Below are 17,706 nucleotides of genomic sequence, written 5' to 3' on the forward strand. Positions count from 1 at the left end.
CGTTTAAAACACATTCATCAAATTACGTTGATGTAATGTTGCTCAAATTACGTAAAAAAAACTTTCAAAATCAACCTTTTGGTAACGTGATAACAACGTTATGATTCTAATCAGATTTCAACGTTTAAAACACATTCATCAAATTACGTTGATGTAATGTTGCTCAAATTACGTAAAAAAAACTTTCAAAATCAACCTCGTGGTAACGCGATAACAACGTTAGGATTCCAATCAGATTTAAACGTTTAAAAAACCTCCATCAAATTACGTTGATCCAATGTTGCTCAAAATACGTTAAAAAACCTTTCAAAATCAACCTCGTGGTAACACGATAACAACGTTATGTTGCTACTGAGATTTCAACGTTGAAAAAACATTCGTCAAAATACGTTGATGTAATGTTGCTCAAATTACGTTAAAAAACCTTTCAAAATCAACTTCGTGGTAACACGATAACAACGTTATGATTCCAATGAGATTTCAACGTTGAAAAAACATTCATCAAATTACGTTGATCTAATGTTGCTCAAATTACGTTAAAAAACCTTTCAAAATCAACCTCGTAGAAACAAATTTTCAACGTTGTGGTTAGAACCAACTTCATACGTTACTTAAACGTAAGAATGTTTGCTGGGTGGCCCTTGATTGAAAGTGACATTAACGCCAAAGAAAGAAACCTAAAAAGATCTGTGTTTGAGGTCATTCTGATAAAGAAACTGGGACTTCTGTGGTGGTATTAATGCGAAATAATTGTCAAGTGAATTATTTTGCAAAGTTATGTAACATAGGTGTAACATAGGTTTAACCGTATCGTGAAATGCTGCTTAATGATGCAGAACTGATTTTTACAAAAAATAAATTTTTGATTCTGCCAGAATGTCAATAGTGTATTGCAAGGTGTTTCGTCAGCAGTTTCAATGGTTGAAGCTTTGGTGTTTCATAAAGGATTTCCCCAAATATTCTTTTTCAAACAATATTTCTCTTTTACGAAAGCAGAATTGGTGTTGTCGTGTTAAATATACGGTGTTTGATCAAATCTTTAATAAACAGCTGACTAACCACATGATTAAACATATATACAGTTATTGATAGACGGCAACTTTTGGTACGTTTTGGCTATTTTTATGTCAATATTATTTATTTCTATAGTGTGCCCACGTGCTTTGCTTTTACCACATACCAATAACCAATACCAGTTCAGTGTTGTTGTTTGTTAGTGATTTGTTGTATGTTTGTATCTGTGTTTTTTTTACGCGCCATTTAAAGCTATTTCGTGGCATTTTTCGTACAGATACTTTGAGCAAACATAGAAGCCCTTAGTTGTTTGAATAATGCCGGAAAATTGTAAGTGGTCCCCTGAGCGATTTTTTTTTTTGTCAACTAACATCCCTCTGGTGAGCTAAATAACGTTAAAATAATGTTGAACTTTTCTAAGGGATCAAAAATACCAACAAAACTTAGTATCGCCGTTGACGTAGGCCAACCGTTTTGTTATAGGTTTTCACGATTAGGTTCATAGGAAGACCTGTCAAACAGGACCAAATTATGTATAGACGATATATATAAATGAATATAGACCATAATATATTTCTGATTGGAAAGAATAACATGCGCGGACAACTAATTCATGGTTTCAACTTCGTGTCAGCAATGGGTCTGTTGTCACAATGCTACAGGCAAAAATTGGCTAAAAATGAATTGGTTTAAATAGAGAGTTATTTACTAAACGCAACTGTAAGTTTTTTGTCAAAATATCTGTGAAAACCAACTTTCTTTAACGTTGACCTGAAAACTGGGTCATGCTTAAACAAGTCATTGTTTCCAAACAAGGAGTATGGTTACTGAACATGTTACGTTGTTACGGAACAACTATTTTGTAATGCTTAACGACAGCGAACCTTAATTTATAATCTGGGAATTCTTCCCAAATTTTTGACCCAACATCCTTAAAAAAATCCTAGATACACCTGTATTGATAAATCACCAATAATTTCTGTTTCGCACAAAGATTTTTTAAAATACCTTGTTTGTGAATACTCTTTCTAGTATTAATTCCCTGTTTCTGTAAATATATACTTGTACAGAAGCAATGCATGGTCAAAATCAACCTTGCCAATGCAACAAAGGAGTCATTATACTAAACTAGATTAAAACAATTTTTGCGTAGAGGATATATGACTTTGAAAATTTACTGATAATCTGTGTGGTTAATTCTTTTTGAAAAAAAATCTTTGAGCAAATTACATAATTTCTCTGGATGCTATTGCCACGATTTCTCCCATAAACTTACACATATCAATTAGGGGTTTCCGAGTACAAACAGGAAAGGTAGCTTACTGTACTTGCATGCAAGACAATCCAACATTAGTTTGGAGCAGTGGTTATCAAACTTTTTGTCTTGTTTTGAGCAAATTTATAAAAATTAGCTTGAATAATACCAAATCACAGTGTTTAAGTCATTTTAATGTGCTCTGCTGCTGCATCTCTAAAGCAAGTCTAAAAATATCTCATTGCTTTTTTTTAAATTGCCATCAACATGACATCTAGTCTGTGTAGTAAAAACAATTAATATTGCAAGTAAACATGAAATAAACATTGCGTAAAAATTAAGCTGTAGTTGTAGTTACCTGTATATACTAAAAAAAGTGTGCTTGAATATGGTACATACAGATTTAAATGTGAATACTTGTAATCTCTTCTGACATCTACATGGCTGAATGTGGAGCTCTTCAACCAAAATCAGGAAATCTCAGTAAAAAGTTAGTTTTGTTTTGCATTGTTAAAAACTCTGTTTGTACTTGATGTAGCACTTTTGATTGTTATGACCTGACATTCTGCAAAAAAAATTGCATCAAAAAACTTTCTGGTTTTGCCTAAGCTGGACAGTCCATTGGAATTATTGTTTTTAATATTTACGTACAAATGCTAATCCAGGATTTTTTAAAGGGGGGTCCAATTTTTTTAAAGAATTTCCCGATTTTCAGGTGTAAACTAAAGTTAATTGTGGTCGAGAATTGCAAAACACAAACGCCAGTGTTGACGCAAATCATCACATAAATGGGGGCTTCCTGGCTTGTGCAATTACGTAACTTTATGGAACACTCCATGCGAGTTTTTCTTAACGTTAAGTGTTGTTCTGTCTAAAACATAAGACAAATTTGAAAACGTCATGATTTCTGAATTCAAAAAAATTTCATAACTTACGTAGAAACATGGGGATTAGAGTGTTGATACTAGTGGCGGTTTGAAACATCGTGCTAAGGCGTGACTCAATCCCATGCTTGAGTGAATTTATGAATGGCTTGAAGGTGTTTTCATACATATGTTTCATCAAGTCCTCTTCTTCGTCCAAGCGCCCTCTTTGTCGTTATGTTTGCACAGGAATTCAGTGTTTCTCCGCAACAACTTTGGCTTTGTAGAAAATTTGATTAAACCACCAATTTAAATTTTTTGCATTGATCTTTTTTACTGGATATTTCTTCAAGCTGAAATAATATCAATGCTCTGTTTTTTGAGACATTTGGAGAAACTCGGTGGTCATTCAAAGTGAATGCATTGCCACCAGAAACAAAAATGAGACGATCCTTTTACAGTGCGCTTCTGCTTCTGACGAAACTGTAAAGTTTAAAAAGCCCTCAACCTGGGGTAAAGCTTGCAAAATGCATGGAAACAACTTTATAAATTTTACAATTGCCTTGTGGCGCTCTACCCATCTGGTTTGACACAACTTGGTCAGTTTAGCTGACTTCATACTTGGGTCAACAGCAAACTCTTGTCAGATCGCCGATTCCAGAACTAACTGACGTTTGGCAGAAAGCATAAAAAAGTTGATGACGTCTGACATTATCTTTAATGCATGACTGTACACGAACACATCAAAGCAAGATTAAGACAGTGTTAGGAGCAGTGTGTGTACAGTGCCAGTGGATATTTCTTGGAAATCAAAGCCTGAATACCATGAACTCGCCCAGACATATTTGCTGCTCCATCGTAACCCTGACCACGCAAGCCATTCAAATTCATCCCCCAACCAGACAAATTTGTGAGTGTGGTGTTTGTCAAAGCTTCACCTTTTCCTCGTTGGAGAGTTCTTCCACCATGACAAACCCAAGAAAAACCTTGTTGATAGTCCGTTCGGACAGCAGAGGGTTTTCAGTTTTTTTGCTGACATAACGCACACCGAGAGATAACTGCTCATATCCCGCAACATCTGTAGTTTCGTCCACTATAATTGAAAAGTAAATTGCCTTGTTGACGTCTTCACAAATTTTCCTCTAATTTGGTCCCCACATATATCAACCAACTCATTCTGCACTGTCTTGCTTGTATATATGGCATTACTTGGGGCTTTCTTCTGATATTCCGATATTATGGAATCCCCACTGTTCTCACGACATTTTAATAGCTCATGAAAGTTGCCTTCATTTGAACTGGGATCAGTGACGTGAGAGTCCAAACGTCTGTCGTCATGGTGGCCACGAAGAGGCAAACACTGTGCACTGCATAACCTGATGGTTGACACAAAGTTGTCAAAAATTCGCGGCGTAGTTTGTCCATTTCGTTGGAACGAACTTCCATCTGCTGAACAACATCACCACGAGTTGATGTGAAGGCATTTACAAAATCCTTCCTTTATCCATTAAGAAAATATGATAAAACTCCTGACTGTGTTTTTCGAACATGCTTAGCGCTTTGCAAATTTTGCCGTATGAAAGTTTGACTAGTTTGCCTAATTTACAACCATGCACCGTACGAGGAGCAAATAGCCCACAAAACCGACAAAACAGGCCTTTCTTAATTGGGCTGTACGATAGCCAAGGGTATCTTCGAAACCAATCTGCCCTTTTGCTTTGAAATCGTGGTTTCCTTTTAACCACGCAAGACATTTTCGGGAATTCATAGCCTTCTGATGGTATGCATGGCTCCTGTATAAGTAATAACCTTCTTCGCCGTGTAAAAGATGCAAATCGTCGACAAATTAGCCACTGTCTTGAGACGCAGGCACCTGTTTAAAGGATTGTTGCTCCAAAACAATGGCAGACAATTCCTCTGTGTCAGACTCTCCACAACCTGTGAACAACATGTATCACTCGATGTAGAAGCTGCTTCACCGGAGAAATACTGAACAGCTTTGACTGATGCATGTTGCTATATTGTTTCAGTTTCGATTAAACTTTATTGGACAAACTGACTTATTTTGCGGCAAGTGCTTCTGCATTTTATTACGTTCTCCAGACCAAAAAAAATGTGAAGAAATAATCTACAGACGAAGAATCCCCCATTGTCACAAAACTATGATACTACAGGAACAAGGAGATAAACTTATGTCATTTCCAATCAGACATTCTCCAGATAAGCCTCGTGACAACTTCCTGCACTTCGTATATTGTCCTGAATCAAATTTCACGCAACGAAGACGGAAATAGTCTGGCGCTAAGGGTTGTTTTTTATAACTGCTAGATACCTATTTTAGCCTACAACAAACGCGTTAATTAGCGTGACCAAACTCGGACACCCCCTCATTTTTTTTCTAGATCCGCCACTGTATATAAGGTTTATGTTCTAAGCACTTATGAATTAGTTACTCGGCTAACGAATTTAGATCATCAAGTTTATAGTAGCCGCACCGAAGCATCGTAGCCACATTGAATCAAAGCCATAATTTTCCCGATAATTCAGAGTCAGATATGTAAAAAAGCCTCCATATCTTGGTTGAGCAGTGTGAGAGATCTTACTCCCACTTGTTGGACAAGAGTGGCTTTGATTAAGCTTGACTGCAATGCCAGTGAATCTTTTGGAATAATTAATACTTTTTCATGTTTAAAGAAGTGTCTACTAAAGGTTGCAGCTGGATGTAGCGATTTAGTTGCTAAATGAATTGGGCAAAATTTTCTGTAAAACTTGCCAATGGAATATTATGTAAAAAACACAAACTGCCATCTTTCTGTTCTTTTCATCTAGGCTACGACAAGCTTAGGTATTAATAGTTTTGTACACAAGAAATTGTAAAAATGGTTATAGGACATTGAAAATTGAGATTTAAATCATGTCTGTTGTTTGTAGTGAACAGAAACGAATTCAAAAGGCATTACAGAAGGCTGCTGAAAAAGAAGCCAAACTGAAGGCAGTTGCAACTACAGCGCAAACTTCCAAGCTTGAAATACAGAATGAAGAGGAACTTGATCCAAGTGTAAGTTTTTGGGATGTGAATAACTGGTACCATAGCCAGGGAGCTGGTTGGGCACTACCCCCCCTCCAGCTTTTCTCTTAAAGTAAGAAGTAAAGGATAATATGTAATAATCACAAACAGCACCATATAACATGCAATGACATAACATTCCTATGCAGTTGCACATGATTACTTCCAATTCCTTTCTCATTGCATATCAATAAAAAGCAAGTAATCTTTTGATGTTATGTTAGGCAAGATTAAACTGACTTAGCCATATGTGTGATATCACTTGGTTTTCTAACAAATGTGTTTTTAGCAATACCTTCAAATGCGCAAAAATACAATATCAACTCAAAGAAAAAATGGAGAGGAGCCCTACCCACACAAATTTAATGTCACCATTTCATTGACTGAATTTATTAAATCGTACAACTATCTTGAAAGTGGTTCACATGTGGATGGAGTGTCTGTGAGCATTGCAGGTAAGCTTAAAATTTCAGACAGGCAAACTTATCTGTAATTTTTTACTTGATTGAATGTAACTTTAATTTTTTTAGAAAAATTTAGGTATTTTACTGTTTGAAGTTATTGCCTTTGCATAATATTAAGGGACAAATATAGCCAATAAATAATTAAAACTGTTGTTGGTTATTTGTTATGGCAATGGGCTCTTTTTTGAGCTGGAATGTAGTACCAACTGCTTGCTGTTTTTTAAGTTTTTATTGTCCACAGTGCCTTTTATTTGTTTTTACCCTTCCTTTTATCACTACCACAGCCAACTCCGTTCGGCTCTAATCTTAACAATTGCGCTTATTTAATTTCCCGCCTTTTTCTATAAATTCACCGTACCGTTTTGCCGGTTCGCCATCAGTTGCATTCAAAATTATTGTAGAAAACAATCGAAATGTTTGCATGAAGTTCTCTAGCATTGTATGGGCTATCTTGTTTATATTAAAGATGTACAAAACCATGAGTTATGTTCCTAACTTTATAAAAGCTTTTCATTGCCTACTCTGCTAATTTTGCTACTGAGTAGTACAACTTTGTTTTTATGTCATTTCTTTTTCCTTATCTAATTGATTTGTAAGATTTGCCGTACACTTGTAAGTGTTGTTTAACATGATTAATTAAGTGTGAAAAAAAAGATTGTTTGAGCAAGCATTATACCACTGCAGTATGGTTTTTTTATTCGCAAACTAAGCATCAAAATTTAATTATTATTTCATATTTTAACCATTTATTTGTTTAATTGAAAATATTGGCATTAATCAATAATTCAAGGTGCTTCTGACAAATAATTATTAGTTTGGTCAGTGGCGAATCTAGAAAAAATATTAGGGGGATGTTCGGTTTCCGTACCTAATTAATGAAGCCGTTAGATGGGGTTCAAATTTTTTTGGGATATTTTCCATGCAAATTCAGCTTTAAAAAACAAGTAGTGCACATGAAATATCTAACAACTTTTGTCCACAAAAACGCGAGATTTTTTCGTTGCCTTTTATTGAAAAACTTAAAAACAAACCCTTATGAAACAATGTGAATATATATGTGTATTCTCGACTACAGTATTGTGGTGGGATCGTTTTTAACCTTGACAATTAAAACAAATCTACAACGGTCCAGGACGTGGTCTTGCACCACTAAAATACATCGATGTTTCAGCGGTGCAGCTCCTGTAAAGAAATTGTAGCAGAAATGAATAACTTGTAAGGTCGTGTTTTCAAAAAGGTATTGTTGACTGGTTGTTGACGAATGGCATAGCAAACCATTGTTTTAAAAGTGGTTATCATGGCGTGAATGCAGCGAGCGAGACCAATAAACAAAGCAACTAAGGAGACGAACACTCAAACGTAATGTTCATTCCCGCATAGTGGAAAATCATCAGCATTTTCACCCCCCTCAAAACAATGTGCCAAAATGCTGAAGGGGGGTGTTCTGACAACAAAACACCCCCTAGATTAGCCACTGAGTTTGGTCGACGTTTCAGTAATTGCTGGGTTTTTTTTTCACTAAAAAATTTCTGTCAAATGCAAAAATGTAAGCAACTTAAATAATCTACCAGCCAATTTCCTTTGGGACATTGTGTCCGAAACGACTTTTATTTTTTGTGACATTTCTAAAAAAAATTGGGTCATTGACAGACACATGACACAAAAAAAACCGAGAGTCGTTCTGTTTTAGACACTGATATCGGGTTCTTTTGGTTGGCGCACATTTTTAATTCTTTTTGTCTTCAGACCGAAAGCCAAACTACAGAACAATCTTGAATTGTTGAATATTGTGCCGGATAGCGTCAACAACAAATTGTTGCCATTAATGTGAAGGTCACAAAGCCCAATAATTCTTTTAAAATATGGCAAGCACAATAAAGTGATATTTCTTCTTATAATGTTCTTAGCCAATGCATGTGTAAATAACATGCTGTATCACTGCTGACAATTGTTTTTGAAAGCAATGCTTGTGTAACCTATGTTAACAACATGTACTTTTTATACTGCTTATGGATAAATGGTTGAAAAATCTTGGCAAATCGGCTATGCGATAAACCAGCTTTTTCTGTGAATGCCTTCCAATTTATCGCTCTTCATCTGGTGTTATGGGATGTCATAAAGTGAATTTGGGTCTTTGCATGGTTTTATATTTTGCTTTTTATGTACAATTATTCAGGGCGCATTCATGCAAAGCGCAAGTCTAGCAATAAATTGGTGTTTTATGATGTGCGAGGAGAAGGGGAAAAACTACAAGTTATGGCAAATGCCAAGTAAGTTGCTTGCATGTATTCATGAATTTGCTCTGGTCTATAAATTATTGTTTTTTTGTAATTCCATTTTTGTAACAAAACACGTTTGGAAATTTTTCTGAGCAAATCATGGTTTACAGTTAAAAGGTATGTTTATCAGATGCAGAAATAGTCTTTTTCATGATAACGTTGCTGTTATGCTTTAGTTTTAGTGATTTCGTGCATTATTAATGAGTAAGAACAAGGCATCTCAAAAAGTTAGTCACAGATCCCTAAATGTTATTACAGGGTTGCAAAACATACTGTCTTGTGCAGAAAGACTCTGTATTTCATGCTATCAGTTGTTTATTAGATGTATATTTTGGGTCATAGGTGTAGTGTGTAGATAAAAATCAGGGGGGGGGGGGGGGTAGGTTTAGGCATATACAATCATATTCATCATTAACATCTGTATTCTGCCAGTGGCAAAACTGACTAGTGTGTTTTTTGGCTGAAAAGGTCCCTTTATTATCTGCATCATATTGGTATGATATCGCTTACATGACAAGGCACCATTACCCAGCATTAAGGCATTTAAACTGTGTTAAAGCAACTGCTGGAAAAAAAGTGTTACAAGGGCTCAGGCGGCCTTGGATGCCAGAAATAGCCATTTTTTTTAACAAAATCACTTGTGAGAATGATTACTTCGCTCCATGTTTCTAGGAAATGTCGTCCTATAATTTGCCATAGCATTGATGTTAGGTGCTTTACTCATAAAAATCTCTTGTTTTACCAACAGAATGTACTCGTCAGAAAACGAATTTTTTGAAGTAAATGAAAAAACAAGAAGAGGAGATATTGTAGGGGTAGTTGGACATCCAGCCAAAACAAAAAAAGGGGAGTTAAGCATTGTTCCTGAAACCATTACAATCTTGTCTCCTTGCTTGCATATGCTGCCACATTTGCATTTTGGATTAAAAGATAAGGTGTAGACATGGTTTTTAAACTAGCAATAATCTTGTTGTTGAGGGATTTTTCAATTGCACAAATTATAGTTCAATATATTTTATTGTTACAAAAGCTTGATTAAGATTTTTTTGTTTTGAAGAAAGTACACGGATTTACTTTTGTGTGTTTGTCAGGAAACCAGGTACCGGCAGAGATATCTGGATTTAATTTTAAATAATGATGTAAGGCAAAAGTTTATCACCAGATCTAAAATCATCGCCTATGTTAGATCATTCCTTGACCAAATGGGTTTTCTGGAGGTATACACTAATTGAAAGCAAATGTTTTTTTTTTAGTTGATCAACAACTATTATTAAAAAGTAAATGTGTACATAGGTGGAAACTCCAATGATGAATATGATTGCTGGTGGTGCAACTGCAAAACCTTTTGTCACTCACCACAATGATCTAAACATGGATCTTTACCTTCGCGTTGCTCCAGAACTCTATCTTAAGGTTCGATATATTTTGAAACACTTGTAAAGTATTATAAGCCATTCATCTTTAACATGGCTTGCTAAATTTATCTGAAATATGTGGTAGCTGTTTTTAGAGATCTTAACCAATTTGTTCAACTAATGACAGTATCTGTTCAAAGTGGCGGATCTAGGAAAAATATAAGGGGGTGTTTAGTTTTGGAAGCTACATGCAAATTCAGCTTTACAAACAATTAGTGCATTACAGTAGTTAATGTTCTGGGAAAATGCATGATTAAGTTGCTTGTGTCCTATTATTAGAAAACAATGCCACTGTATCTGTATGTCCTAAAAGTATTAGGCAATATTTATCCCGGTAATCTTCGCCAATTAAAATAAATCTGTGCTGGATGTGACCTTGCACCACTAAATATGCATCAATACTGAGGTGCAAAAACTTGAAGTTGCACTGATGCTGAACACAGTGATGTTTGAAACATCTACTCAATGACTAGTATATAGCTTTGGCTATCTGTTCAAACTACCAATGCATTTATATGTATTATTGAACACTCTTTAAAGGTGGGCACTTTGTCCCTTTAACGTACATTTGTAGTTGCTCATAAAAGCTTCTTGGGTTTGAGGTCTATAAAACAACCTGTTCATGTTACCTACAACAAAAATATTTTTTCTATTGTTTTTAATTTTTTAACTAAAATATTGTTTAATTTAGATATAAATTATGCTTATTCACATTTGTTCAAAATTGTTTTCAGCTCCCTATTTGCTAGTGGCCAACATTTGTGAAAACCAATGCTTTATTGCTGTACTGGCATTTTGACATTTTACATAAAATATATACTTAGTTTAACAAAGACATAGATAGTAAAGGGATTTGACATGCTTACAAATGAACCCCTCTAGTTGTGTCAATGAGTTCAACCTTTGCAGGAATTTCAATAACCATGATTTTAAAATGTACTCCATGCATCTTTTAAAAACAGTACTTTTACTGAGATTATAGTTTTAAGTTTTTCCTGAAATTTATTTTTTGTTTATATCTACTGTATGATGTATTTCATTTTACTTTTATTATCATTATTATGAACAAAACAAAAGGTTTGATTCTCTTAATGTCTAAAATTTTATAGCCCATGCGTTGGGTACTTTCTTTTTTGTGATTTTTTTAAAAATGTTTGGCAGATGCTAGTTGTAGGTGGTTTGGATAGAGTTTATGAAATTGGACGACTGTTTCGTAATGAGGGGATTGACCTGACTCATAATCCTGAATTTACATCATGTGAATTCTATATGGCTTATGCAGATTATGAAGATTTGATGAGAATTACAGAAACTCTTCTTTCAGGTTAGCAAAATTTTGATTGATTTAGTTAAAAACTGCAACTGTTTGATGCAACCAGTATTTGGTTAAGTACAGTCTGATACTTGATTTTTTCTTTCAATGAAAAACTTTGACAAATGCCCGAAAGGCTGGTAAAAATTTGGGCCATTTCAATTTTTTCCAACATTTGCCACATATATTTAATATTAAAAATAAGTAGCTCATTGCAGTAATTTTCGTTATATATCTCCCAACTTTTGTTCCTATTACATATGAGTTTTATGTTGCTTATTGTTTGTCCAACTTTAACTGACAAATAACACACAAAAAACAGGCTTGATATTGTCAGAAAAGTAGGCTATGTACAACAACTATTTTTTTGTGAAATAAGACTTTTGAAATAATTTTACATATTGCTGCTAAGAACTACAATGCCAAGAATTTATAAAAAAAACTGCCCAAAACACACTGAAATTTGTCCCCATAACCCAGGTAATTTTGTTAGACAGCACTCCTGGACTTGACTTGGCGCCTATGTTCTTTTGTCGTGCAGAAATTACTGCAAATACAATTTTCTTTTTTTTGCAGGAATGGTGAAGCAATTAACAGGTTCCTACAAATGCGCATATCACCCAGATGGACCAGATGGGGAAGTTTTTGAAGTTGATTATTCTCCACCATTTCAAAGGTTAAGAATGCTTCCAGATCTTGAAAAAGAGATCGGCATTAAGCTACCAAAGGCACAAGAGCTTCATACAGAAGGTTCTTTTTATTTCTTTGCCTTTTGAACCATTCTGCTTGGAAATAAAACCTAAATTTTCTACAAACTAATATTTTTTTTGGTTTTCGTTATAGATATATATTGTGATTTCTACATTGCAACATTATAATCAATTTAATCAGTGTTACACCCAAATAGTTTTGGGTTAGAAGGTTAAAAAAACATATTGCAGTACTTTTTTGCTCTTCAAGTTACAAACAAGTCCAATATTGATATTTATCAATATCTTACGGTCCAGCAAAATAGGTTTATTTGGTTATAGAGAAAGTAGCCTATTCTGGATAAAAGTATGCCTAATGTACTATATGAAATGTAGATGCAAGAAAACAACTAGATGATATTTGCATAAAGCTTGGTGTTGAGTGTGCTGCACCCAGAACTGCTTCAAGATTGTTAGACAAGGTATATGCAAAAAAATACATAGGGACAAATAATTGCGTAAACTTGTGGCTAAGAATTTAAATTTATTTAAAAAATATTTATTTGCTTGTCTTTTTAGCTGGTTGGAGATTATTTGGAAGTGAAGTGTATTAACCCAACCTTCATAACTGAACATCCTGAAATTATGAGTCCCCTTGCAAAATGGTAGTATACTGCTATAACAAGCAGAACTTTTGTTCATCGTTATTATGATTTTTGTAAACTGTACAAATTTCAGTAATGAAATGCTGATTCATATACTTTCTGATGCAAGGTTTTCTGGTGCATATTTGTTATTTACTATTAATTCTTAAATACCAGTTTCTCCATTTTTATGAAAAATTGTCACAGGTTTTGTCCAATTTTGCATTAAAGGTGTTGCGGGAATAGTATGTGAGCCACTTGTAGAATGTCGCAAAGTTTAGTGTAATGGGTTCATTTTTTCTTTTATTCCCATCATGGTAGAAATAATTTTTTGATTGAAACTTTGCTGAGCCATGACATGATCATGATCTTTTAGAAATTGATTCAATATACAGTTTAAAAACAAAACAAGTATGTCCGATAAATGTATTTATAAAAATCATTATAATTATGAACTTCAACCTTGTTTCTTAAATGAAGCAATGCAGGAATCTCCAATAGGACTTTTTTGACCTTGTCATGTCCACTATCAATCTTTTCACCAAAATTTTATTTTGAATTGGTTCAATTAATTAGCATTTTATAAATTAAACTATTATCAAAAACTTCCTGACAGAATTTTTTTTAGTTTAAATTCATTTTGCCATGATAAGCACTGAAACCATTCAATCTTTTTTGTTACTTATGTTAAGGCACAGAACTACAAAAGGCATTACGGAGCGCTTTGAACTTTTTGTCAACAAAAAAGAAATATGTAATGCTTATACAGAGTTGAATGATCCAATGGTGCAAAGGGAAAGGTTTGAACAACAAGCCCAGGTAAATTGTGTTGAAAATATTCTGGGATGTAGTATAAAAAAAGTAACAAAAAGTTTTAAAATAAGCCAAATCTACAAACCCTGTGTCAGAAACTTGCTTTGCTGAAACTTATGATTTGTCATTTGTCTGATTGCATTCATTTACCCGAAGGATAAAGCTGCAGGTGACGATGAAGCTCAACAAGTGGATGAAAACTTTTGTACAGCTCTTGAATATGGACTTCCTCCAACTGGGGGTTGGGGAATGGGAATAGACAGATTAACAATGTTTCTTACTGACTCAAGCAACATTAAGGTTGGTATTATAGTCAAACACCACAAGTTGTTCATGTTAGTCATACTTTCAGTGGTGGCACATCAATGTACAACATAAATTTTGTTGTGCAATGTGAAATGTGCTTAATGTTTGTTGTGTTGATAAATTGCATTTTTAATACCAAAATTCAAAAAAGAATAAAATTTGTAGGAGGTTCTGCTGTTTCCAGCAATGAAGCCTGATGAGCAACCCAAACCTGACAAAAGTGACACTAATGGATTGAAAAAATAATGCTGGTTTGCCCAGAAATCTGGAAAAACAGTTTGTAGTTATGCTTCGTCCAGTTGCAATTGGTGTAGAAACTGTTTTGGAGTGTCCGTAATTTAGCAATTAAATGTGACCCTCCAAAACACATTTTTTGGTGGATGAATTGTGCATGAAGATAGTCAACCAATAAAGTTGCAACGTTTGTTCATGCGAAACTGCATATTTGATAACAATTGTATTTTGTAAATTTGGGGCAATCTTTCTGACATAATTTGTGGTTGTTCTTTGCCACTACATTCATTCCTTGGTTTAGGTCCACCTGGTTGAGTGTTACAAAGTAACCTAGGGGATTTTTTTAATTCGAACTACATCTGCAAATTACGGAAAGCGTACCACCTGGAATGCCGTCGCGTACCACCAGCTGGAAAGCACTGGTTCAGGTTAAAAAAAAGAATTCGTGCAATACTAAAATGGCATTGAACAAACACCCATGCCTACTCCTTCGCACTCATATTTTACACAAAATTTGGTGTTATTCATAAACTTCACTCCGAACTAATGTGTCATGTTTTACGTGAAAACCACATGAAGTTGCAGATAAACAAACCTGCAGGCACGTATCGGAATATTAACGTTTAGATGTATTCGGCTCGTACAGCGGCAGTTCCCTGTGTTTTTAGACAAGTTTACAATTTTTGGAAAGCTTGATTTACGTGCTTTCATTTGGTTGTAAATTGAAAGTAGGATCATAAATATGAAAAAAGTTGATATTTTTTTATGTTTTTGAAACATAAATTCATATTTGTGCACTTATCCAATCGATTTTTTCAAGTATTTTATTATCCTTTGAAAGAGTTAAGCGCGTAGAATGATCTACTTTAATATTTCAGTGGGCGAATCTCTTTTTCGCAACTTCTAAGACAGTGGTTCTCAAACTGTGGTACGCGTACCACTAGTGGTACGCGAGAGCTTTTCAAGTGGTACGCGATTTAGTCTACTCTATACAATTTGCCGCACTTGGCAGAAGCCAAAACCGCTGCAAATACATGATGTCGGTTTTCTTTATTGTGCATTTGTGACGCAATACCATCAACGTGAAATTGTTGCACTGTTGAAGTAATTCTGACATCGTGTATTCAACTGTGCAACAATTTCACGTTGATACTATTGCGTCACAAATGCACAATAAAGAAATCCAAGCAACTGGTGATACTGGCTAAATTGTTATTCATTGGTGTTATGTCATAACAGTTATGGTATAGTAATACGGTGGTACGCAGTGTATTAAAAAACAAATGAGCGGTACGTGATTGGAAAAAGTTTGAGAAACACTGTTCTAAGATAATACGCATGTGATATTCATTACCGATTATGAAAGTTTTTTCATCATAATTTTAATATCGTTAGAAAGTCAGCCCATGAACTTTTACGTGTAAAAAAAAATCATGCTGTAACCCGCGTAGGTAGCAGCATAATTATAAGTTGCACAGATTGTCACAAAATTTTTGCAAATGTAAAAAAATTATCAATTTCGAAGCAGTTTTTTAACGGATATTAGTATGCGTTGTTATAAATCGGCTATAACTTTTCAAAGGTCGACAGGAAAAATAATTCTACCACCATTGATAAAGTCTTTAAAATCCCTTTACATCGACACATAACTTGTGCGCGATTTCGTGGGGGCTATATGTTTACCGGTCGAATAATCATCATCACCGTTATAACAAGAATCAATCTTACACTTATAACCTTTGCCTCAGTTTGGCGGGAAAGACCATTTTACCATCATTGCAAAGGTTAACAAAAACCTTCCCAACGATACCATACTTGTCTTTCAATTTGTGGGGGGCTATATATGTCGGGGGCTGGCCAAATTTTATTCATAACCACGGCCCCCCAAAAAGCAGTTTTTCGCTCATAACTTTTTTTCTTGACACAACAGGAAAGATAATTCCACCACCATTGCAAAGCTTATTGAAAAACCTTCTAACGATATACCATCAGTCTTTCACTTGTAACTTTTTTCACAAATCCCCAACTCTTATAATTGATTTGGTTACCATTATATTTAATTGTGTTATATGTATAAATATTGCTTTCTTCTATTATAAAAAGTCAAATAGGTCCAACAGCACGGATAATTTTTTTTCACGCAAATTGAGCAAAATAAATAACCAAAGTGCTTTGCAAACCCTTTAAAACAACATTGTTTGGCCAGACGGTGCTGTGCATATAATATGCCAGCAACATTTTTTTTAAACGACCAGGACAATAAAGAATTGCTTGACCCAGGCGTTTGGCTTAGTGATAAACCTATAGATTCGGCCCATCACGTTTTTAAACAGCAATTTACCGACATCGACAGACTACAATGCGTTTTAGCTTACTTCCGGCAAATTGACCCCGTGCCCACTTACCAAATTATTAATGTGCACGATAATCATTGGGTTACGCCGTCAAACGTGTTTAATGCAGATGAAAACAGTATAAAATTTTTTGACAGCGCATATTCCTGTTATACTTTCGACGACAAGTAAGTATATTTAAACATGCAATAAATTGTTTTACTTCATGAAATCTACCTAACCAGCAGCACTTCTTTTACGTGACACAAGTTAACCATCAATTCAATTTAAAATGTTACTAGAACAACTTTGTGTCGACGCTTCTGGTTTTAGATTTAAACATAATACAGCTAATTCTATTAATGTTGAGTTTCCTAATATCCCGCGGCAAACTGGTTCTGGGAATTGTGGAGTTTTTGCAATTCGTTTGCGGTAGCCTTCTGCATGAATATTCAATTGAATCAGGATACTTATGACGAAAGCAATTAAAGGCAAGAAATAAAAAAAAATGTTTCAGAGCAAAATTTTATTCCACTTTTCAAGCGTAAGAAGGTCTACATAGCAAACGTAAAATTGAATCAATAAACATCGATTGCATTTGCAGGTTGGCTGGAAACAAACCGCAGATGTTAAAAGTGTATTCTAAATGTAAAGAATGGTATCACGCAACATGTCTTAAAACCAGTTTGTCTGAATCCGCCTTAATTGAAAATGTGCCTTGGTTTTGCGCCAATGCTAACTATTTGTTTTTGTGTTTCAGGTTTCCGCAGTTTTATTAAAATATTACGTTTCGTTAATTTATCTTATTTTCTCAATTTATTTCCACATGCTTGAGTAAAGATGTGGAAATCTAATTTTACGTTGGGGTTGGTATGATTATGATACACAAAATTTTGTGCAAGCTAGCTTGGCATTGGCAGAATTGTCTTTCCCGTCGAACTGTTGCCAAAGTTATAAGAAAAAGACTGATTCTTGTTATGACGGTTATGATTAATATTCGCTCGGTAAACATATAGCC

The 17,706-nt window shown here is 34.7% G+C and overlaps 1 protein-coding gene across 2 annotated transcripts; it reads left to right on the top strand.

Annotated features, from left to right (window-relative positions):
* Nucleotides 1–2,615: 2,615 nt before the first annotated feature.
* On the top strand, nt 2,616–16,021 carry LOC145906689 (lysine--tRNA ligase-like). 2 transcript variants are annotated; one of them, XM_082994141.1, is made up of 14 exons: nt 2,616–2,759; nt 6,064–6,190; nt 6,489–6,654; nt 8,840–8,933; nt 9,691–9,877; nt 10,034–10,159; nt 10,236–10,355; nt 11,519–11,681; nt 12,246–12,419; nt 12,755–12,840; nt 12,938–13,023; nt 13,695–13,821; nt 13,972–14,115; nt 14,287–15,587. In XM_082994141.1, the coding sequence occupies exons 1-14, from the start codon at nt 2,710–2,712 to the stop codon at nt 14,365–14,367; spliced, it is 1,731 nt and encodes a 576-aa protein (XP_082850267.1). In that variant the 5' UTR covers nt 2,616–2,709; the 3' UTR covers nt 14,368–15,587. The 2 variants fall into 2 exon arrangements, with proteins under 2 accessions (XP_082850267.1, XP_082850266.1); XM_082994140.1 differs by lacking the exon at nt 2,616–2,759 and adding an exon at nt 5,831–5,977 and having other exon boundaries at nt 14,287–16,021.
* Nucleotides 16,022–17,706: the final 1,685 nt, after the last annotated feature.

The sequence above is a fragment of the Ascidia mentula genome, chromosome 6, assembly GCF_947561715.1.
Source record: "Ascidia mentula chromosome 6, kaAscMent1.1, whole genome shotgun sequence".
NCBI lineage: Eukaryota > Metazoa > Chordata > Ascidiacea > Phlebobranchia > Ascidiidae > Ascidia > Ascidia mentula.

Coding starts and splice junctions, on each gene's coding strand:
- LOC145906689 (XM_082994140.1), top strand. CDS start 5,874: ATGAATTGGGCAAAATTTTCTGTAAAACTTGCCAATGGAATATTATGT. Junction 5,978..6,063: donor CTAGGCTACGACAAGCTTAG/GTATTAATAGTT, acceptor TGTTGTTTGTAG/TGAACAGAAACGAATTCAAA. Junction 14,116..14,286: donor CTGACTCAAGCAACATTAAG/GTTGGTATTATA, acceptor TAAAATTTGTAG/GAGGTTCTGCTGTTTCCAGC.